General features: G+C 36.4%; 1 protein-coding gene across 1 annotated transcript; it reads left to right on the top strand.

Annotated features, from left to right (window-relative positions):
* The first annotated feature begins 2566 nt into the window (after nucleotides 1-2566).
* Nucleotides 2567-19170, top strand: LOC140144414 (uncharacterized). The gene is made up of 5 exons (XM_072166223.1): nucleotides 2567-2735; nucleotides 13813-13929; nucleotides 14106-14222; nucleotides 14398-14529; nucleotides 18990-19170. The coding sequence occupies exons 1-5, from the start codon at nucleotides 2672-2674 to the stop codon at nucleotides 19067-19069; spliced, it is 510 nt and encodes a 169-aa protein (XP_072022324.1). The 5' UTR covers nucleotides 2567-2671; the 3' UTR covers nucleotides 19070-19170.
* The last annotated feature ends 4326 nt before the right edge of the window (nucleotides 19171-23496 follow it).

Here is a 23496-nt window from a genome sequence, read left to right as displayed (position 1 = left end):
CAAACTCGCGTCCGGCGCGTCTGTGTGGTTTACTTCGCTGGGGCTCGCGGACGCACCGTTGCAACGGTTGTAACAGATATCAATTCACTTCCTTTGACTCACATTTCTCTGATCTTCTTCCAGTCTCTTGTGGTATTCCTCAAGGCTCTATCCTGGGTCCCTTGCTCTTCCTTCTTTATGTTAATGATATCCCCACTTCATCCAAAATCCTCTCTTTTGTCCTTTTCGCCGATGATACAAACATCTTCTTATCTCATCCAAACCTTAACACTCTCATTAACACATTCAACGTAGAATTAGTCAATGTCTCAAACTGGTTCAAATCCAACAAACTATCCCTAAATGTCAGCAAAACTAACTACATCCATTTCACCAAACAAAAACGAAAGCAAAAGCACGCCACTCCACCAACACACATTATGATAGACAACGTTGCAATTCATCCTGTAGATAACACAACATTTCTAGGTGTAATAATTGACAAAAATCTTTCCTGGAAAGACCACATCCACACAATTACAAATCAAATTTCTAGGAACATCGGGATTCTTAGAAAACTTCGTCACATTTTACCCACACATATACTATTCTCAATCTACAACACCTTAATCCTGCCTTACATATCCTACAGCAACATAGCATGGGCGATATCTGACAACACCCTTGACCTTAACCACTGTCCATGGACTTCTCCTAATTCTACAAAATTGGACAAACTATTTAAACTCCAAAAAGAGCAATCCGTATCATTAACAACTCTGGTTACCTATCCCACACAAAGCAAATTTTCCATAATTTTAAAACACTAAATATCTTTGACATAAATAAATTACAAACAGGTCTCTTTATGTACCGCTATGAGAACAAAACCCTTCCAAAATCATTCTCCAACTTTCTTTTAAAACACAGTGACATTCACAACTACAACACTAGACATGCTGAGCATTTTACTACAGTTAAACACACATCTAATTTAATCAAATACTCGATTAAAGTATCTGGACCTAAAACCTGGAATGGATTAAACAAAGATATAATAAACTCAAAGAATATGTTAAGCTTCAAAACTAGCTTGAAGGACCGCCTGATTAAAAAGTACTTATCTAAATAAAATAAACCTATTATATAATTTTCAAGTATCATTTATCATTTTCTTTCATCTTATAAATAGTTCAATATGTTTTAAACAAATACTGCCGTCAAATCCCGATGTTGGTTTTGGCTATAGGCCTCGGTACCATGCACGTGCGCTTATTTTAAATAGGCCTATTTGAAATCGATCCACTACATTGTCAACTTTTTGGTTTTTAACTGGTACTGCATTGTATTATCCCTGTCCTGATTGATTCTTTCCCGCCCTGCCCTGTCTCGTCTTGTCCTGTCTTGTACTGTTCTGTCTTGTCATGTTCACCCCCTCCCTATTCTAATATTTCACTTTCAAATTTGCTAAGGTGGGACCAGCCTTAAAGCCCTTCGGGCTTATTTGGCCTCTCCTTCACATGTTTTTTTTTTCACCCTTTCATATTATTCTCTTTCGTTTTCAAAATCTACTGAGTTACTGGTACTTTAATTAACTTTTTGTACAAATTAAATTTGTATCATTAATTGAATTGCTATTTAATCATAATCTTGCTGTGTAAATATTTTTATATAAATTTGTCCTACTATATATAATTTCGGAAATTGCGATTGTGATTTGTAATATAACCATTTAATTCTATATTATCCTTCAGATACATTTCATTATGTTACCAACTTAATTAAATTTGTTTTTGTTATTGATGCTTAAATTTTGTATATAATACATATTATATATATATATATATATATGATTTTGGAAATATTGTTATCTATAATGTATGTGAAATCATGTGTGAATAAATTGAATGAATGAATGAATGAAATAGGTCTATGCCATATGTATTCCATAACTATCCTGACCATGTTAATGTCAAGTTTTGACATTATTTAAGGGTAGACGAGGTATTGTTGGTCGAAGCAACCTAAAATCGATTGGCATTATCTAGATCAATATATTATTGAAAATTAAGACCTTGATGTTTTGCAAAAGTTCATTCTACAAATCGTATACTTTGCAAACTTGCTTAATTTATTGTTGTTAATGAGTTATGTACGTTTTACAAAAGTGTTGTTGTTTCAGCCCTCTTTACAACGTAACTCAAGAACCGCAGCACCTATAAAAGTATATCTGTGATATTTTAATTCTTCTACACGCTCGCTATGAATTGAGCAATGCAGTTTTTGCCAAAGCTCACTACCATTCGTAAGATGCTGTGAACTACCAAATCACAACAGTTTAATATAATTTATAACCTTAATTCTTTATCAACAAGTTTGCAAATAATTGCAAAGTATATTATTGTCATCAGCTGTAATGTTCTAATTCCAAAATGTAATTTCAAGCTGGTGTAGACTGGCCGGTACTTTTAGACTTCCCATTTGCAAAATTAATTAACGAATTTCGAGTCACGTGTCAAGCTGGCTTAGATTGATTGGTAGGCATACCTTTATACTAATGCTTACAATTTCGATTTTCACGCCTCATTTCCATCATTTCACTACCTGACTTGCGAGGAAAAACATCGTTTAATATCAGCTGCACATAAAATAATTTATTTGGTGATCCTGATTTTGTAATTAAATCCGCAAGATGAAGTTGGTCGTTATTTTGTGTCTACTTGCTGTAGTCGCTGTTAATGTATCAACAGGCCAAGGTAAGTTAATATTAATTTGGTTTTCCAGTTATTTCACATATTTTGGTCTTTGATATTCGTCAGGTGTTAATAAAATGGATGTATAGTCATTTCAGCAACTCTTCATATACCTTTGTACGGAAGCCAACCATTGTTAATCCATAAGTTACGCGTAAGCGAGGGAAATTTGCCATGAGTGAAACTTGTTGTGTGTGATGAATGTTCTATTTTGGAGAAAACGGCTAAACTTTGTCTTGTCGTTTTATTATGTAGTTATATGCTGATATCAACATCTTCTTTGTATGGCAATAACATTCTTCATGAAATAATCATGAACATTCTATGAAGTGGACGATCTTTAGCTTGTTTTCGTTCTTGAAAGGGATTCAATCATGTTTCACCGTTGTTCATCACCGTTTAACAAACTCGCGTCCGGCGCGTCTGTGTGGTTTACTTCGCTGGGGCTCGCGGACGCACCGTTGCAACGCGTTGTTAAAACGGTGATGAACAACGGTGGAACATGATTGAATGCCTAAAAACATTCTTAACACATTTGTTAATGTAGGTTTTCCCGGAGTATTTCGCACTTATATCATTCATATTCGTAAAAAGGACAATATAAATTCGTCCAAAATATCAAAGTCGCATAAAATCAAAACCAATATCATTATTAGATTAATGAATAGACATACGTGTAGTTGTATCGGTATATTTCACATTTATATCATTCTTCTAATCTGTGGTTCATACATACGCGCTATATAACGGCGCGCGTGATTGGTCGAGAGCCGGGCATAAACAGCGTTTATGCCCGGTGGCCCGGATGTGCGATTGCAGTGGTAGGGAGAACGAACGAAATTCATGATTTTTAATGATGTTTCTTGTTATTTTTTTTTAATATTTTGATGAAATATGAATCACAAGATGTTCTGGTATGTATGAATCCTCGGGCATAAACAACCGTTCAGTCATGAAAATATATGAATGAACCCCTAATTAATTTCGTCTCGTGTGCCGATGGTTTTTATATCTTAAAAGCAATTTCGTCTTTTGTCATATGTGACGTGGTATATCAAAAAGAGACACTTTTGGGCAGGTTATCAATTTTGAGTGCTTTACATATCCTAAATATATAGATATTTTGCTCCACAACGCCGTCTCCCCCCAACGAAATTGGACATTCATCAGCGAAGATATTGAGTTCATAAGTTATGGTATTATAAAATTGGAAATTGAGATATGGACCTTTGAAAATATTATTGACAATGTTGAGAGTAGGAATGACCTTGAAAATGTCCATGATGCAGTCATGTCTACAGTAGAATTCACCTCGACCTTTGCAGGACTTAAACCCCATTAAAAGCTATTAAACCAAGATAACACTCATTGAAAACAGCTCAACTGATTAAATCATATCTTCTCTGGTTAAATACATACAACATATGTGTCTGCTTTACACGTACAATGGAGCACTGAGCTGAGATTATAGTTTCAGTTGGGTGAACGATTATAAAGCGAGCGCTAGAGAACAATTCTGTGTAGTCTTTGTTTACGAAATGAGACAATACGTGCTTATTGTTAACCAGCGTTCTTGAAAATGAGAAGCATGGCGGTTTGCAGACTTAACACGGTTTGGAAATAATTTCTTCATATTTTTTGGTGTTATCTGTCGTTTACATATCCTTCCTAAAACACCAAAGTACGCATATTTCCAAACATCTAAATTTAGCTAAAAATTTAGGACATGTTACAAAACTATATTTTCTAGAATTTTAGAAGAGTACTTTTAATATTGGCCGGTTATTTTTCACACAGCGACGTTAACTAGGCAATGTACTATTACCTATAACATACACTAAAACACCAAAGTACGCATATTTCCAAACATCTAAATTAGCTAAAAATTTAGGACATGTTACAAAACTATATTTTCTAGAACTTTAGAAGAGTACTTTTAATATTGGCCGGTTATTTTTCACACAGCGATGTTAACTAGGCAAATCCCCATACTTTTAACGTAGGCTATTTGTAGAGGTCACGCGTCAATGGTAAGAGCACTGTGTATTGTGTATAGGAAAACGGACAGTAACTGCAGTATGCCGACAAAATACAAGTTATATTTCAGTCTGAAATTGTCAGACAATAGTATAAACATTATTAACATCACAAATTTGCAATAAACCCAAATAAAGAAAAAATATCACCCCTAGGTAGTCTCCTACATAGCCAGTTTGCGTCGGTCTGACACTCGTCGATCCTTCGTGATAGCCACATACAGTCTGGCTCGAGACTAACCCCCAGGCAGATATTTTCCTGTTTCTCCATTTACGATCATGCCCAAAAGTGTCTGATTTCGATATACCACGTTACACTATGGGCGTTTTTCAATTGAACATTTCCTGCTCACTGCGATTTTCTACTGCGCTAAATATCGGGTAAATAACCGATGCCGCTGATGTCATTTACATATTTGCCGGTTGTCATCCCCCACATTACAATAATTAAACCTTTCAAAGCTTTAGTACTCCACTGTGAACCGGAATACGGAGGCTGTGGTTTTCTATTGGCGAAAGCCGGCTCCCCTCTCCGGAAAAATCCTAGTTTTAGAAGGATAAATGCCGGCGAAATAGCGGAGAAAATTTAGCCGGCATTCGCGGCCAAATACCGGAGGACGGCATTTTCTACTGGTAATTTTTAATCCCCAAACCAGATAAAAGCCGTCCTTTTTTTTTTATTCCAATAGAAAAACGCTGTATGTCTTTTATATTTGGCAGGTGTTAATAAATGGATGTAAGGGCCTGTTTAAAAGGACATTGTTTGTTTCTTTTAGTTATAAAATTATGTAAGAACATAAAAGAAAACACATAAAGACCATAAGAAATATGTAACGAAGAGTATGAAAAATAGAGTAACATGTTAAAGAAGAAGAAGAATATCAACATGATCAAAGAAAGAAACAGAGTTGCTATAAAAGCAATCCAGAATAATCTCCCATTAATTCCATGTTGTGAATACTCTCAATCATCTGGGAATCATACAATGAGGGAATAAGTTCAATCTATTCAACCAGATTCACGAGGTGGACCTAGGGGACGTCAAAGTCCTCGACCGCGAAGCACGGTGGTACGAACGGGGAGTGAAAGAAGCCATCTGGGTGCGAGCAGAACAACCATCCCTCAACCGTGGTGGAGGACTCAGGAACAACCTCTCACACGCCTGGGACAGAACCACCAGAACTCTACCTCGCCAAATGACGTCACAGGGTGACGTCATCGGGTCTCAAGGTGTTTAACATCACAACCCAGCTGAAGGTCAGTGGTACTGGCCGCAACGTTGGTTGCTCCAAGGTACGTGAATCTGGTTGAATAGATTGAACTTATTCCCTCATTAATTCCATGCTTTGAGATATTTTCTCTAAATATCAAGTAAATATCAAATAATGGTCATAAAATTGTACAATTCTGCAGTCGACAGAATTTTTCGGAACTTATATAGATTTATGATGTTTAGTCCTTAAATAATGAAGAAGGAGGCGGCCTATATGCTTCAACCCAGCAGGGCGTAAGACAATGCGAGACACAATTAACGTATGCGATTATGATTTAAATGATTATTTTAGGGCTCGAAAAAACTGGCATACTTAGCGGGGATTGAACCCCGGCCGCTGGATTAAATGTGACGTGGTATATCGAAAAAAAGACACTTTTGGGCAGGATCGTAAATGGAGAATTAGCATAAAAATCTGCCCGGGTGACTTTTCACAATTTGGGATTGTTGCAAATTTGTGATGTTAATAAAATGCTTTAAATGTTGTCTTATTTTTAATTTGATCTCGTGCGGTACTTTATAATGTTTGATGTTTCCATGTTCCAGTGTATGATGCGTAAGCACCCTTCCTTGTTTGTATGGTTACATTAGGCTGGCGGGTAATCATCATTAATTGATATTGTACACTGGTATGTAATGTGTTGTTTATACTTTTTACCCCGACTGCTCATATCCATAAGTACCAGACGTGAGTCCTGTTTACCAGGGACAGTCTGTGTAGCTCAATGACAGAGCGCTCGCCCAACAAGCAAGAGGTCTGAGGTTCAAGTCCCCGCACAGGCAGGTATGTCCGGAATTTTTTCTCCGGTATATCTGCCTATGCATGTTACGTTTCCATTTGTAAATTCATGTTTAAATGTGCTAGTGTGCGATGCGTAATTCTTCTTTCCCCCTGTATGTTGATATATTAAGAATAATGATTAAGCATCATTAATTTGATCTCGTGCGCTAGTTGTAATGTTTGATGTTTCCATGTTTCAGTGTATGATGCGTAAACCTCTTCCCTTGTTTGTATGATTATATTAGACTGGCGGGTATATAAGCATCATTAATTGATCTCTGTTAAAGGAGTGTTTCGTGATCCTAGCATCCTCTTTTTATGACATTTTTCAGTACATATCCACGAAAAAAGCCTATTCCCAAAATTTCAGTTGATTCAGATTTTGCGTTTGCGAGTTATGCATGATTATGTGTATTACACTGCTCCATAGACAATGCGTTGTAATTTCGTTCTGGTGCACCAGAACGAAATTCAAATTTCACGATATCTTTGCAAAACGAATTAATCTGCAAGAAATATTTTGTACATAAACATTATGTAGCCAGAGGTTTCTACTGATATAAAAATCTCAACTTTTTTTGAGAAAAGTGGGGGGATGAGGCTGTGGATCACGAAATGCCCCTTTAAGATTAGAGTTAGGATGTGTTTTGTGCTTTCTTGCACGAAGGATATACAGATTTTTGGGACGAATTTTAAATGTATTTTCTATCATCAATATCAATGACCAAAGTACGAACGTTACTGGCAAAACCTATTTTCTTGTTGACACCATTTTATCAGTCCCGAATGTTAGCCTTTCAAATGGATACTTCTAATCAGAATAGATGAGGAAACGCAGTAAGGGTTCGATCCTGCTTTTTTTTAGTAAACAAGCGGGTTTTGTTGGTAGTCTTTGGGCGAGGTGTGGTACCCCACACTCGTACTATATTCGCTTGACTTTTGACCTACCTTTCACATGCAGTGTTGCAGAAAATATTCGTGCTGGTATAACATCGGCAAACGATATGTAAAATAATGTTCTAATTCCAAGGTGGGTGTAAAGAAGGTGTAAATTTCAAATTTGCAAAACATTCTCTGGTGACTTTTGCATCTTGATTTATGATCTTTATGTCTTCTTTCTTGATCAATCCCAGTTCATTCCCAGCACTCTCATGATCAATCCCAGTTTTTGTATATCTTGTTAGCACACCTTCATATTCATAACTTCATTTGTGTCGCATTTTATGCTTGCCCAATGACAACATAATATAATTTTTACTGACTTTCCTTTTAAGGAAACGGGCCCAGTCAGTAAAGTAGCCATGGGGCCTTGCGCCTTCCAGAGAGATGGATCCATGGTTCCAAGTAAGGGGGGATGCAAACCGTAAGGTGATTTTCCCGTCTTGGAAAAATGTTCAGGGTACATTGCTTACTTTTCGCATTTTTGGACCAAACAAAAACGCTGCGAAATGACAAAGGTGGAAGCTATAGCAAACATAAGGATCACACCTGCATATCATGTAAATTGCTACACAATGTTAACAGACAGAAAGGTCATCAACAACTAAATGTTTCACTGAAAGTAATGATCATAATAATGTATTTTCAATTTCACATGAAACGATAATTTGACAAACATGTTCACAACTCATAATAAATCATCACCTGGTATGCAAAGTTAATGGGGCTTACAAAAAGAAAGTTCGTCAACAAGAAAGATTTCACTGAAAGTAATAATCATGATCATGTATATTTTCAATTTCGTATGAAACGATAATATGAAAAAACACATTTACAAATCATAATGATCATCACCTGGCTTTAATATTACGACACAAAGTTAATGGGGATTACAAATAAAAATTTCTGATAGATATTTGAGTTGCTAAGCGAAATGTTGATGGGAAACGGGTGTCACAGAAATAGATACATCGAGCAATTTTGTGGAGCTTTTTTCCTTTCCCATTTCTTTTTTATTTCTTCTTTTTGTATCTTCTTTTCTTTTCCTTTTTTCTCATTCACCTTTTTCTTTTCACAATAATGAGCATTTCATTTCATTTTATTTCATTTCATTTCATTTCATTTCATTTCATTTCATTTCATTTCATTTCATTTCATTTCATTTCATTTCATTTCATTTTACTATAATGAGCATGATGAGAGAAAACATACTATTTCAAGACATCAAACCTCTAAATACAATATTTTTGCTATACAACTCGGTCATTTTTAGTGAATTTAAAGCAGCCTTTTTGTTAATCGTCGCATTTAAAGCGGTTGTCAAGGATTACATTATTGAATTGTATAATCATAATAACTTTTTTATGAATAGGGAAACAAATTCAAAGCCCATTTAATCATGTTAATCTTGCTCAATTCTGTGATGTTACCCAGGTAACAAAATACCTGAGATATAGTAAACTATTCTTTATTAAAAATGTTGTTCCAAGCGGAACAATTTGAGACCACTTTGAGCGAAATCTGGGTATTTTTGATTTTTTCCCCTGTACATATTGATGGAGACCAAAATTTGACCTTTATGCCTACAACTCAAGAATTATACATCGGGGATAGGTCAAACTATACATTGAAAGCCAAACTGGAGTCAGGGTGACTCTAAAAGCAGCGTCCAGCCACTCTGCAACTCAATGTCTAAAATAACTCCATAAATATCTTGACTCCGCGTAAGAGTTGATGACACCGTTGATGACTCTACACATGAGTCATTAACTAAAATATGCAATCATTTTATACATAGAGTCGCGTATTGGCTGGACTCTGCTTCTAGAGTAACACAGACTCCCTTTATCACCCTGACTCCATTATAGGGTCACTTTGACAGTTCGGAATGTGCCCAAAATAATAATACACATAGAGTTACATTTTTCCTTGTGCCCTTTTGTGCCCTTTTTGGATATGTTGTTCAAGATGGTGTTTAGAGTCACTGGCAAGCAAAACATTAGTTTTCTCGTGAGAGAAATAATAACAAAAAATACATGGAAAGTCCTAAATTCGATTATTCGTAATAATACCAGTAAATGTTCTGAAAAGTTTGTATCAAAAAATAGTTCCTATTCATGCCCATCAGCGATTGCAACTGAATTTAATAAATATTTTGCAAATATAGGTCCTTCTTTAGCATCAACTATTAAGCAATCAGGAAATGACTATTCATCATATCTTAAGGAGGCAAATGATAAGACCTGTTTTTCTTAAGCCTACTAATGAAGATGAAATTGTAAAAATTATCACCAAACTTGGAAGTGGTAAAAGTCCTGGTTATGATGGTATGAAATCTGATTTAGTAAAGCAAGTTGCAAATGAAATAGCCTATCCGCTCATGCTTATTTTCAACCAATCAATTTATTCAGGAGTTGTACCCGACGAATTTAAGATCGCAAAAGTTGTGCCAATGTATAAAAAAGATAATCTCGAAGTTTTTGGTAACTATAGACCTATAGGTTCTACCGTGCCTGTCAAAAATTCTGGAGCGTATAATAGTATAATATACAATAGGTCATATGACTTCTCACAAAAATATAATATTCTGTATAAAAAAAACCAATATGGTTTCAGAACTAATCATTCAACATATATGGCGGTTTTAGATTTTTTAAATGATGTTACTAAGGCCAGTGATGAAGGCATGAAGACCTTAGGTATCTTCATGGATTTATCAAAAGCCTTTGACACTATTGATCATAATATTTTATTGCATAAATTGTATTACTATGGTTTTAGAGGAGTATCCCAAGACTGGTTTCGAAATTATCTTTCTAATAGAAAACAATATGTTCTATATAACTCCTGCAAATCTCCTCATGAAATCGTTTCTTGCGGTGTTCTTCTTTTATTCATTCTGTATATGAATGACATCAGCAACACATCACAGATCTTAAATACAATTTTGTTTGCTGATGATACCACGGTTGTTTATTCTCACAAAGATGTGTCTGTATTATGTAAACGTGTAAACACAGAAATTCAAGAGGTTTCAAATCGGTTCAAAGCAAATAAATACAAAGAAAACAAATTTAATGTATCTTGGTACACGTGCACAGACTAGTAGTGTAATAAATAACAAAGAAATTGATATCATTTTGGATGGGTATAAATTAAGTTAGAGAAGCAAAATTTCTGGGAATTACTATAGATGAAAATTTGACTTGGAAAAAACATGTTCAAAATATTTGTAAAATATGTACCAGAAATATTGGTGTACTAAACAAAGTTAAATTATTCCTGCCAAGAGACGCCATGTATAAATTATATTGTACTCTAATATTACCTTATCTCGGGCCTTATCTTAATTATGTTTTTTTTTACTACAATGACACTTACATGTATACATGTAATATATCAAAAATGTTTAAAAACACAAAAATGGCAAGTGCAAAAGGGCAACTGCTATTTCAACAAATTAATAAAATATGGCACGGGACCATTAGCAAACCTGGATGTTCTGACTGGAATATTTTAAATATTGCACTTAAATTACGAAGATTGTTTGAGATGTCTAGTACGAGCTAGCACTTGTTCAGTGTCTGTACTATGGGACCATGACAACCCCTCTCTGACATTACAAATCGGCGCTACGCGCCTCGCTGCGCGTCTAGGCGCTACGCGCCTCGATCCCAGCCGAGGAACTAGGGCTAGTTCTAGTACGAGCATAAGTTGATAACCCTTCGGCAAATGAATAACAGAGTAATTCTCTTCTGTTAGTTAAAACATGAAGATTGCACGAGGTAACTGCATCATCATAAGAAGTATAATTCAAACCAAGGATTTTCCTGAATGCCCGTTTTTGGATTCTTTCAATATCAGAAGATTGTTTTGAGGTAATACTCCAGGGCCAAACCACAGCAGCATATTCGAGAACTGGTCTAAAGTAACTGTTGAGAACAATGGTGAGCTCATCTTGAGAGAAGGCTTTTTTTTAAAGTGCGAAACATAAAAAGTCGCCTAGAAATAGCTGTGGTAAGCATTTCATTTATATGGGCGTCCCATTTTGTAACCACTTTCACTTTGTCAACATAAGGAAGAGGATCATTACCAATTCTCAAATCTGTGTGTAGTGGCTCTGATCTACTATTCAGTAAATACTAGCAAAACCAAATTTGTTATTTTCAATAGAGGTAAAATTAGAAATAAACACAATTTTGTTTCGATGGGTATGACCCTCCAAACATCGTCTTTCGCGCAGCGACACATTTTGTACGCTGCCCCCCCCCCCTAAATTTCAAATTGCTGCCACGGGAAAACGAAATAGAGTATGAAGCTCAAATTTTCCGGATTTTACTTTCTCACCAATATCTAGCACCACACAGAAAGACGAATCAAAAATTGAAGAGATACTGCGGTGCACATCCCTGGACTTGACATGGATTGGCTCAGATTTCTTTCACAACTGGATATTTTTCATTAATGTGTGCTTTCATGTACCGGGTGTCCCAAAAGAGGTTACATGTAGATTTCTGAAAGTAATATAAATTAATGTTAACAAATCTTAATGTCCTTTTCATGACATAATCTATGTACGAGGTCACTGCCTGCACACGGTGCATAGTGCATTTGGCGGGTCATTTGAGTAGGTCCAGCCATAGCATGGCAGACGCAGTATATTATTCTATTGAACAGATAATTAAACTTGTTCAGTTTTATTTCGAGAGTTCAGTTAGAAAATGATTTTTACAGTACATAACCAAGCAGCGATTTCGACTCAACTAAACCCAATTAACAAAGCCTAAATGCAATTTTTTATTAATTTCATTATGTTCATGGCAGAAATGCCTTCACCCAAAAACTGTCCCTCTCTAATAACAATCTTCCTTTTTGTTAACCACTAAGGTTCAAGAAGCTCTAAAATGTGCAATATTTATTTTGTCAATATGGTTCTTTAGTGCAATTAGCTTTTCAACCATGAAAAAAAATAAGAGAAAAATAATAATTAATAAGAAAAAAGGTTAAAACAAAGATGTGCTTGTGTTCAACTTTCTTTGTACGATATTTTGATGATTAGTCACTCTTGACACCCTGTCATCTTGCGCTCATAAGTTGCTCTTAAGATACGGAGTTGAAACTTAGCAAACAATTAAAAGAAGGATGAATAAACAATACCGGAAAAAATGACATTGTTTTGTTGTACTATCGCTAAACACGGTTTCCTACATGTAACCTTTTTATGGGACACCTTGTATATAATATTAATTTATGTTTAAGTATTTTTACTACCTTATATACATGTGCTTGTTATCTCACTAAAAACTATATTTATTATTTTATGTTACCTATTATACAATTGATACAGCATGTCATATTATTGTATTTGTTGTTTATACTCTCATACCCCGGAAGGCGTCGATAGAGTTCAATAAAAGTTCAAAGTTCATCAGTGGCAGCATCATTAATAACAATTTGGAATCCTATAGGACCCAGTTTTTTGCCTTTTTTCTCCCCTTGACCGTAACATACTCAGAGAAAGAATCATTGAATTTCACACACTGCTGCCTGTAGTAAAAAAAAATCAAATCCACTGACAAAATTGTTCTTCTCACACCAACTTGGGTCATTTTCTCAAATAACAAGGTATGACTGATAAGATGAAATGCTTTTCAGAACCACTGTGCCAACGTTGTGATTTTTTTCCGCTCCCTGGTGAAGAAATTGCATGAGATTAACTAAATAATGGCTGGTAGAAGCTCCAGAAACGTTTGCCAACTGTTTGATGTCAATTTCTTCCAAAATACACTTTCTGATAAAAACCCTCAGCAATTCTGGAGAAAATTGAAGTGAGAGACACAGGTTTACGTTTTTCAACATTCGGAGGGCTGATCATGGGAACTGGCACAATTATTGGGTTTTTTTTATTGGGCGGGCACAAATTCTTCCTTGTAGGAGGAATATAAGATGCCTGTAAGTGGAATATTGAGAATAACAATTGCACGAGTTACAATGTACCAAATGAAAAGGTAGCCCATTAAAAAATAAATAAATAAATTTCATTTTTTTCAGATTATTGGTCATGCGATTTCTTTCATTGTTCTAATGGAGACTATATAGCAGCAGAAGAGATATGTAATGGATTTAATGATTGTGGCGACAACTCGGATGAGAAAAATTGCCAACAATGTGAGTAACACAATAAATTCAAATTTGTCATTTTGCAACTGCTGTTGTTTATATGAATGTGATTAGTATTTGCAAAACATATGAACATAAAAAAATGGTACCGCGATCTTTGAGACAGTCTGTACAATACATGCAATTACTATACATCTCACCGACCTTAACTCCTTGTCCAACAGATGGGCCATGCGAGGGCTTTCGATGTGCTAATGGAGCTGAAGAGTGCATACCACCGTCGTGGTTATGTGATGGAAACTATGATTGTGACGACGGCTCGGACGAGCAAAATTGTCCATGTAAGTTACATAATGAATTCAAGTTTGTCATATTGCAAATGTTGTTGTTTTATATGGCTGTGAGTAGTATACAAAAGGAAATGATCATTCAAAATGGTATCGCGACCTGTGGTACATTCTGTACAATTCATGTAATTGCTATACAGCTCACCGACCTTAACTCCTTGCCCAACAGATCCGTCAGGCTATGCCCATTTTCCTTGTGTGTTTCAATGTCATCATAATTATGCAGATTGCATAAGTCAAGAAATGGTATGTGATGGATTGGATCAATGTGGCGACGGCTCGGATGAGGAGGATTGTCCACGTAAGTTATATAATGAATTCAAGATTGTCATTTTGAAACTGTTATTGTTTGACTGTGAGTAGTATATTCACAAAAGTTCATGAACATTCACAGTGGTACCGGGACTTTTGGGAAATTTTGTACAATTGATGTAATTGAATACGTGAATACAAAACCCACCCAAGTCCATGTGAAGTGATTTTGAGAGAAAAACCTGTGTATCATTTTAATTCCTTCTGTTAGATTTACCTGGTCAACATGGCAAGTTTTACGTGCAAATGAGTGGATTAAAGTGTATTAGGTATAACGATTAGATTTCAGGGACTTCGTGGGGTTCATTTTAAATGCTGGACTTGGTGGTTTTTTTAATCATATACAAAGACAACAATGTTGGAATGAGAATACCACTAGTAAGATAATACAAAATAAAGCACACAGGTATGTATAATGTTGATAAGCATTCTGCCATGTAATATAAACCACACACTTTCCTTTATTAAACCCATTTTTTTTCTTCAAAAGTCACTCTCCAGCAATGAATGTGTTATATTTGGCCATTTTTGCCCCTAAAGTGCAAATGTTTCCGCACTTCGCGCGAATTTATTACACTTTTTTTGCACCATATTTTATCAGTTTAGCTTCAAAATGGCAATATTCGGTCGCTTTGCGCGCATTTGTACAATAAATTAATTATGTTGCCCAAAGGTGCTGGATTCACTATAATTCAAGAATTTTTTTCCAAAAATAAATCTACGCCACTGGACATGTTCTAATAGAGGAAGCTTCATGTGTGTATTGGAAAAAGTGATTGTGAGGACCTCTCGGATGAGGACGGTTGTCTCACGGGTCTCAAGTAAAACTCTGAATCTTTATTTTATTTTCATTCGGTCAGCCTCTTCTACGGAATACATTATAACCATGTTAACTGGTTTATTACATTTATCGTTGGGGATATCACAGTGTAGCAAATCAAATTACAACTATATGGGAATAATTTGCTGCCCGATTACTGCCTCCATCGGGTCCATGGATAACGACTGGTAATATAGACTATACAGCATTAAAAATCAACCCAATACATGGACCCTCCGAATCTGTAGGCAGTTTGCCTTGCATTTCGTCCCAGTACTTTGTGGGAGTCCACTTTTACCGATCCTGGGTCACGCGATCTTTCTATAATACCATGTCCGTGTTCTCACTGTATAAATGTTTGTGTAAGCGACTACAACAACGATATTGCATCCGCCCAATCCACGCAGCTTGGCAGCACGGTGATATTTGAAGATGCTTCCCTAGATAAATAATGTGCAAACATTTGCAAACCGCACGCGACAATATACCCAATATGGGCAATAGGACTAATTCCGAGTCAATTGGTTGCCTTTTATATTGCGCATACCAATGCCACCAAGACAAAGTTCATGTCCTTTAACGAAGATCAGCAGGTTAACATCAGCACGAATAATGGTACAAAGCTAGACGAGGTGAAAGACTTCAAATACCTCGGAGCATGGATGGCTAGCACAGAGCATGATGTCAAAACACGCAAGGCAGCAGCTTGGAGAGCATGCAACAGCCTAAGTAAGATCTGGAAGTCTGCTCTACCAAAGAATTTCAAACTGAGGGTCTTCAGTGCAACAGTGGAGTCTGTGTTAACGTACGGATGTGAAGCCTGGACCATAACTCCCAAACTATCTAAAGAGCTGGACGGCTGTTACACCCGTATGCTTAGGGCAGTGTACAACATCCATTGGAAACAGCACATAAGCAACAAAGAGTTGTATGGAGACCTCTCAAGGCTCTCCGAGAAGATCAGAGAAAGGAGAACACGCTTCGCTGGCCACTGATTCAGAAGCAAGTGTGAACCTGTCGCCAACCTGATAAACTGGGCACCCAAACATGGAACAAGAAACCCTGGTAGACCACCCCTTACATATGTAGATGTACTTAAGCAAGACACCGGACTGGAAGCATCTGACCTGGGAACGGCAAAGCATGCAGGACAGGAGGATATGGAGAGCTGTCGTGGTTCGGGAAAACCACCCGAAATAAGCAAGCAAGTAAGCATGCCAATGGATCTATCAGACGCGTGCCAGTTGAGCTCACTACCTCTCAGTTATTGACAAGTGCCCCATCTGATCTCCATGGGACATCCCGCGGCATAGCTTTGTGCTACCATATTTGAATTGAAACTGGGTGGGCTTTCGGAATCACCGGGCTTCGTTGAGCGATTATCATAGATGAACTCCTGGATGGGGCAGCATTAATTAGCATGAGGCCGCATTGATATGTAAATAGCGTATTGTTATTTAAATTTGTGCCCAGACGTATTGAGGGCGACAGTCATGTAATCCAGACGGAGAATGGCTGCATATGCCGGGCATGTCAATTTGCTGAGTGAAGGCTGATAATCACCTTTCTGTATAGGTAATAAGCTAGTATATTTCGTGTACCAGTTGGTTATAACAAAAAATTAGTATCATATTAAATATACTAAATGTATAAACTTTGAAAGTTACATGAATTTGAAGAGCAGAGCTTCGAAATCTAGCTAAGTCAGGTGATGTGAAATTCTGCTGCGTGACCCTCTCTGCGTGGTAGAATTATATTCATAAAACATTGAATTTAACAGATATCATGGGCAGCCAACCACAATTTATCAGCATTTAAAATATATGTTAATTAACAAAGATAAATAATAAAGAGTACAAATGGCAATTAACTAGTAAACAAGCCTGAAATCTTAAAATGTTGCCACGTGATTTCCCGAACACATGATATGTCATCATGTGACCACTATTCAGATTTACCGTGAATATTTGGAGTATGCTTGCACATCATGCATATACACTGTGCATTTCTTTACCTCCGTTTAAAATCAATAATTCATGCTGGGAGCCAAGTAACATTGTCTGCTCAGTGCAGATTGGTATTTTATTTTACTTGAGAGCATGATAGAAATACATAAGACGAATCATGGCGCCATGATGGAAGGTCAGGTCGGGTATCAAAGGTTATTATAACTTATAACTATTATAACTCAGAACTCTAAATCTCACAACTTTGAAAACTAGAAGGACTTATTTGTCTGTTTCATTCGCTTGTTCATGTCTTACTAATGCCAATCCCTTTCTTTTTTCCAGGTGGTGTGTTAATACGAGACATGAAGCTTTAATTTTTAAACAATCAATCACTCCTAAAACAGATGCTTACAAAAACTGTCTTTTAGTTAATGTCCCAGTGTTATGGTCTTCAATTCCATCCGATATCAGAGACTCATATCTCACCTGTAACAAGTCTACTTTTAAATCTCAACTCAAATCTCACTATATGGAGCATGATGATTAATTTGTATTGATGCCTTTTGTACTTTTTTCCAATATGATTTGTATCTGTGTGGTCTGCTGAGTTGGGAGCGCTGCGCTTTGTGGTGACAGTGCTCTTTTGTGCTTTCAGTGTTCCCCGGCAGCTCAGTAGACCCAATTTGTTGTTTTGTCTCAATTTTGTTGTTAATTGCCAGATGAATAAAATAAATAAATAAAATAAATAAATACTACTTGTATTTCCCACCTTGCATCTGTCACATATTTCCTTCATATTATTGACAGCAAGTCCTAATTTTAACTTTGCTATTGCAAAATGTCATTTCATATCAAATTAGTAGACTTTCTTTGAAAAAACATATCACTGGTGCCTGATGGGAATACCCGTCCGCCATTTCATTAAACTGGATCGTTTTCGCCTGGTTTGTGCCCAGATGTATTGGGGCGCGCTATACTCTCATTGAACAGGCAAAGTTCGCAAAACTAACAACGTTGTTATTTGCCAAACTCAATTAACATGATCCAAGGGTCGAACATGAATTATTCATAACGAGCTATAACGGATCGATAACTGGCCTCACTTTCTAGCTAGTAAACCAGCTAAATTTTTCATAGATTTTGCGTTGCTAATAGAACAACCGTGAATTTAGTGTCACCCCCTTGCGATTATTTGGCAAATTGCCTACAGATTCGTTCAGTCTCGGAATGGGAGCGCTCACTGGACATTCTTATATTGCTGCATGGTGTGTGTAATCAGTGGCGTCGATTTGTGGAGGAAGAGGAATGGGTTTTTAGCACTGAGTATTTGGAGAAAACATGGGGGGGTTACAGGACTTTGGAATTTGTTATAGGGCATGATGTAAATATTAATTGTCACATTATCCAGCGATGGAACCTAGCCGTAACTGTGGGTCAGTCTACGGCATGCGCTACTGTGGTGTGCGTAATGCATGGAAATATCACTCGACAACGGACACGGTGACACACACGGTCATCGGGGGTTGTGCTGTTGGTGAAGACTGAACAAGACTATGATTTTGTTGAAAATGGGCTCACGTTATTTGTCTTGTTGCAAGAAATCAGTAAAAAAAATACATGAATAGCTGGTCAAATTACATGAAATCTCATAATCATAATATGTCTTGGTTTTCCTTCCAGATCACATTGATGGAAGTACGTGCCAGAGGTGCCAGTTGGAATCGTGTGATTTGGGTTATATAAGATATTATAAGAAATAAGGAATAAATAAATAAGCGCCCTTACTGGTTGAGCACTTAAACATTTTTAGATGATTTCACATCTGTTTGGATTAAATAAATAAATAAACATTCTGATCTAAGTAAGCTTAAAGAGACACGTTTCTTTCGCCTCGGAGTTCTAATTTTCTCCTCCTCTTATTATAACCCTCTACACAGGTATCGACTGTAGCTGACAAATTTTCACAAAATTTCACAAATTACTATTTTTTGAATTAGAACGAAAAATCCATAAAAATAAGTACAAACAACCCCACAATTACGTAGTTCAGTCGTTCTTGAGATATCTCTGGATATGTTGAGCTATCTCAAAATCCACTGAACTAAAACTCTGAAAACCTACTGCATAATGTAATTTTAGTGTTGACTATTTAGCAAAAAATATTTGTAAAAAATATTGGACAATAACTTTTTGTAATTTTTAAAATGTTGTAGTGTGTTTTCAGACCAAATGTTTTAAACAACGTTTTCACGAACATTTAATGTTATTAAAACTTTTTTTTTTTATCAAAAACCAAATCCCAAAATGTAACTCGTTTAAAACGTGCTTTACGTCTTGTGTTTACTGAGAACGTCGATGAAACATTTACTAATAATTAACAGAACATCGTGAGATACATTCATGTCCCGGGTTCGTGTACGGGATAATATTGTGTAGCTTCGTAGCTTAAAGGGCAGGTCTATAGCAAAACCAAGTTTATCTCTATTCAAAGATAATAATTATTACATTACAAGTTGACACTTGTTGCAATTTTTTGGTGCGTATTTCTCCTGAAAAAGGAGAAATTGTGTGGGTAAAGTTCAGCCTCGTACGTGTTCTTCCCCCGTTTGAAGCGTACGTGTTCTCCCCCTGTTTGACTGATGACGTAGGTAAATGAAGCGGACACTTTATCGTGCTCTCATCATACAATCACACTCACTTTGACAAGTTTGACATTAGTAGCAATGGGTTGTACTATCACTTACCATAACAATGCTGCATAACAATATGCACGCTTTTGTTCTCTTTCGGGAACAAAGCCCACACAGATCTTTGTTACTATGCGTTTGCTTTGTAATATTTCATCCAACTGAAACTATAGCATTGCAATATACACATGATACAGGGAAATCAGATGCATGAGTTTGTGGACTAACACGGTTTATATGCTAGTCTCATATGAAATTCTAAGCTCAAATTATGTATTTATTTTTTAGGCCTAATATTTCTCATGATATTGATATACATATGAATTGTAATATCACAATTGTCTAATATATAAAAAAGAAGCGGCTGATTGTATCCATATGTTTAAAAACCATGAAATTTGTAATACTTAATTTGGAATTTTTTGCTGTGAACAGCAACAGTATAGGTTCTGTCTATTGCGAGCGTTTTACACCACATTTCGCCATAATATATTCTAGAAATGCTTGCTGTTAGAATAAGAAAAATTTTAATTGTAATTATTGCACAGGTCACGGCGACCCTGTGACCTTTCCGGAAAAAGCCGAGTGGCAGGTTTTTCAAATAAATATTTTCTGTGTAAAAACTGTACCATCAGATAGGTAATGGAATATATGAATATTAACTGTACATCTATCACAACAATTTTTGATAACAACTTGCGTCACAATTGATCTATAATACGTTTATGGGACCTTTGGACATCCAACTGATCGATTTGAACGTACCATTGGCCGGGAGAGGAGGCATCTCTGTAGACGATAAATCATTATGACCTTCATCAAGTGAGGATCAGCCAAACAGGAAAAGTTTCTTGTTTAGCGTAACTAGCATATTATCTTATAAGTATTTTTACCGTAGACCTATAATCATATTTACAGGCCTGCCTCAAGTGTAATGTGCGGGTAGGATGATTTCTTTGATTTGATTAATATTATACCTATTTGATTAATATTATACCTATTTCTTTTGTTTTAATACCTTTACTACATCGTAGGCCTAAACTTGTAATTAGTGAAAATATAGTCTAAAACAAAACGGAATTTCCCTCCACGTTTTCTTTTTCAAAGAAAGTATTCAAAATGGAAATAATGTCACAGATATTTTTGCGGCCATGTTCAAAGATACGTAATACCTAAGGTTCTGATATCAACTACGGGGACTAAAATGGCATGGGAGATATATCAATTGTGTGAACAATAGGCCTACTTTGTGGAAACAAGTTAAATTTAATGTAATATATTATTCTGAATTACAAAGTATTGGTTAGTACTTTTGTGATTTTTCCAATTGGCGTTAAACATGTTTAATACATGTCTGCATTTGTAATGCTTGTTGGTGAGTAAACAAAATATTCTGTGTGCATGGCCTGAACTAAAGGTCCGTAGTGCAAATCCGTCTATTTATCCCGGGTTTAGAGAATGTGTACTCAACCGTTGCTGCCAAAGACCTTTGATTCTGGATAATCGTCCTAGTATCTAATGACATTGTACCACATATGCCTACTGCGGATGCGGTGACATAGCATAATTCTCCACTGACGTATATAGAACATCATTAACAAACTTTAGTACTTCTCGGACCTAAAGATTATAAGAGATTATACACTTGGACGATGTTGTATTCATACTTGCATCTACCAGCATCTACTGCGACGTCGCCTGAAGCTAACCTTTCGAATATGCTTCTTGTGTGGCATGTGTAAATAAATGAATTCGGTATAAAGCATGCACGCAAGGTTAACATCGTCACACGTCTGCACATATCCGTAGGTGCTACGCCAAGTATAAACTTTCATTTAACATTCTAACCAAGCACATGCACCTCAAATCAACCTTCTACCTCTCTTCCGGCAAACTTGGTCCAAGGGTCCCTTAAACGTACTATAGTATAGAAGGTAGATAATTTATTTCAATCTTATGTACGCCATTTTTTTTTGGAATTAAGTGAAAATTAATTCTGTAAACAATTGTATTTTTTTAATGTAATTTTCACCTTAGACCCGACCAAAAGATTACCGTTTTGTTGTTATGATAATCTAATCTTTTGATTTTGTAAATAAAATTAGGGGTCTAATGTGGATTTAGGATGCAAACTGGAACAATCCAATGCCTTGTCAAAATCATTTGCTTCAAAATGGAGTTCGGATGCACTTCGTAATACAACTTCCGCCACTGCGGGAAACCACATGCACAGCAGAGCACATGGCCGATATCAAAATCGATTTTATGTATTGTGTATGTAGGCCTATTCATAGGACCCTCGTATTAATTGTCTCTATGCGCTTGAGAATTCAACAATATAAATAATGGTAGCTTTATTATAATACACATTAATGTTTTAAGCAGATAAAATTCCAAAATATGATGCAGTAATGAAGTTGCGATTTATTAATATTATATGTATAAATTTTCACGATGACACTATCAAGTTCTTCGTGGTCGAGCGGTCTAAGGCGCTGGACGTATGGTATACGTGATACTAGCCAAAGCGGTGAGCCGTGAGTTCGAACCCCGCCTCTGCCAAACTTTAAAAGAATTAAAATTAAAATTTTACTTTTTTAAAATTTCATATTGGGGAAATGTGACTGGGAGAATTTATGTATGGCGTGGAGTGGTGTGCGAGCGTTTATAGTCCCTTTTCTCACAACGGGCACACAGGGAACGTCTATTATTATCGGGAATTGCCTGTTACACATGATCGCACACAAGGTCGTAGGCAATTGGTCGGACCTCATCTGCTCAGAACATATTGACCCAGGTCAGCATACCGCCATATCCTTCCCGACATGCTTAGTAGCCAAGTCCGTAGAAGAGTGGATCCACACACTATGTACACAAATATACATTTGGCCACATTTTATTATACGATTAATACGAATTTATTAAACATAGTAACAAATATTCTCTAGCAAATCGGTTATAGATGGAACTGGTAGGCATATTATAAATTCGGGGTATTAAATGTCTTCCTGACCAGCCAGATCTGCGCATGGTCAAAGACGAGCATCAGACCGACGCAAACTGGCTTAGTCTCCACATCAGCCAGTTTGGTTCCGCCCCTCCACAGGGAGCGTAACCTGTGTAGGAGACTCGGTCGGACCTGGTCGGACCTCATCTCTCCCCATCAATTGTGTCCTATAATCCCCGACATTGCCCTTATGAAGTCACATCGCCCTGGGGCACATCTCATTTCATGACGTCACCGGTTTTCTAGGCCAAATCTGTCTCGTTCGAAGCAACTCACCGCTTAAGTTGGTTTTTGCGGAAAATTAATTTTAAACGTCTTATTTTCTCAAAAAAGGAATCATTTTCATTGTCCTCATAATATTCGCTTGCCAATGATATGATGTTGTTTTGGCTATAGACCTGCTCTTTAAGGTTACACGAAGAAACGTATAAAAAACGTATGAAAGACGTATAAAGTTGTTCTCTAAAACCGCGTTTTCTCAGCAATCAAATAT

This window comes from Amphiura filiformis, unplaced genomic scaffold (assembly GCF_039555335.1).
Source record: "Amphiura filiformis unplaced genomic scaffold, Afil_fr2py scaffold_53, whole genome shotgun sequence".
Lineage (NCBI taxonomy): Eukaryota > Metazoa > Echinodermata > Ophiuroidea > Amphilepidida > Amphiuridae > Amphiura > Amphiura filiformis.
This window is presented reverse-complemented; position numbering and strand designations above follow the sequence as displayed.

What these genes read in the sequence shown, in the direction of transcription:
- LOC140144414 (XM_072166223.1), top strand. Translation starts at nt 2,672, where the DNA reads ATGAAGTTGGTCGTTATTTTGTGTCTACTTGCTGTAGTCGCTGTTAAT. An exon ending in TAATGTATCAACAGGCCAAG is followed by an intron (nt 2,736 to 13,812) that starts GTAAGTTAATAT and finishes CATTTTTTTCAG; the next exon opens with ATTATTGGTCATGCGATTTC. An exon ending in GGATGAGGAGGATTGTCCAC is followed by an intron (nt 14,530 to 18,989) that starts GTAAGTTATATA and finishes TTTTCCTTCCAG; the next exon opens with ATCACATTGATGGAAGTACG.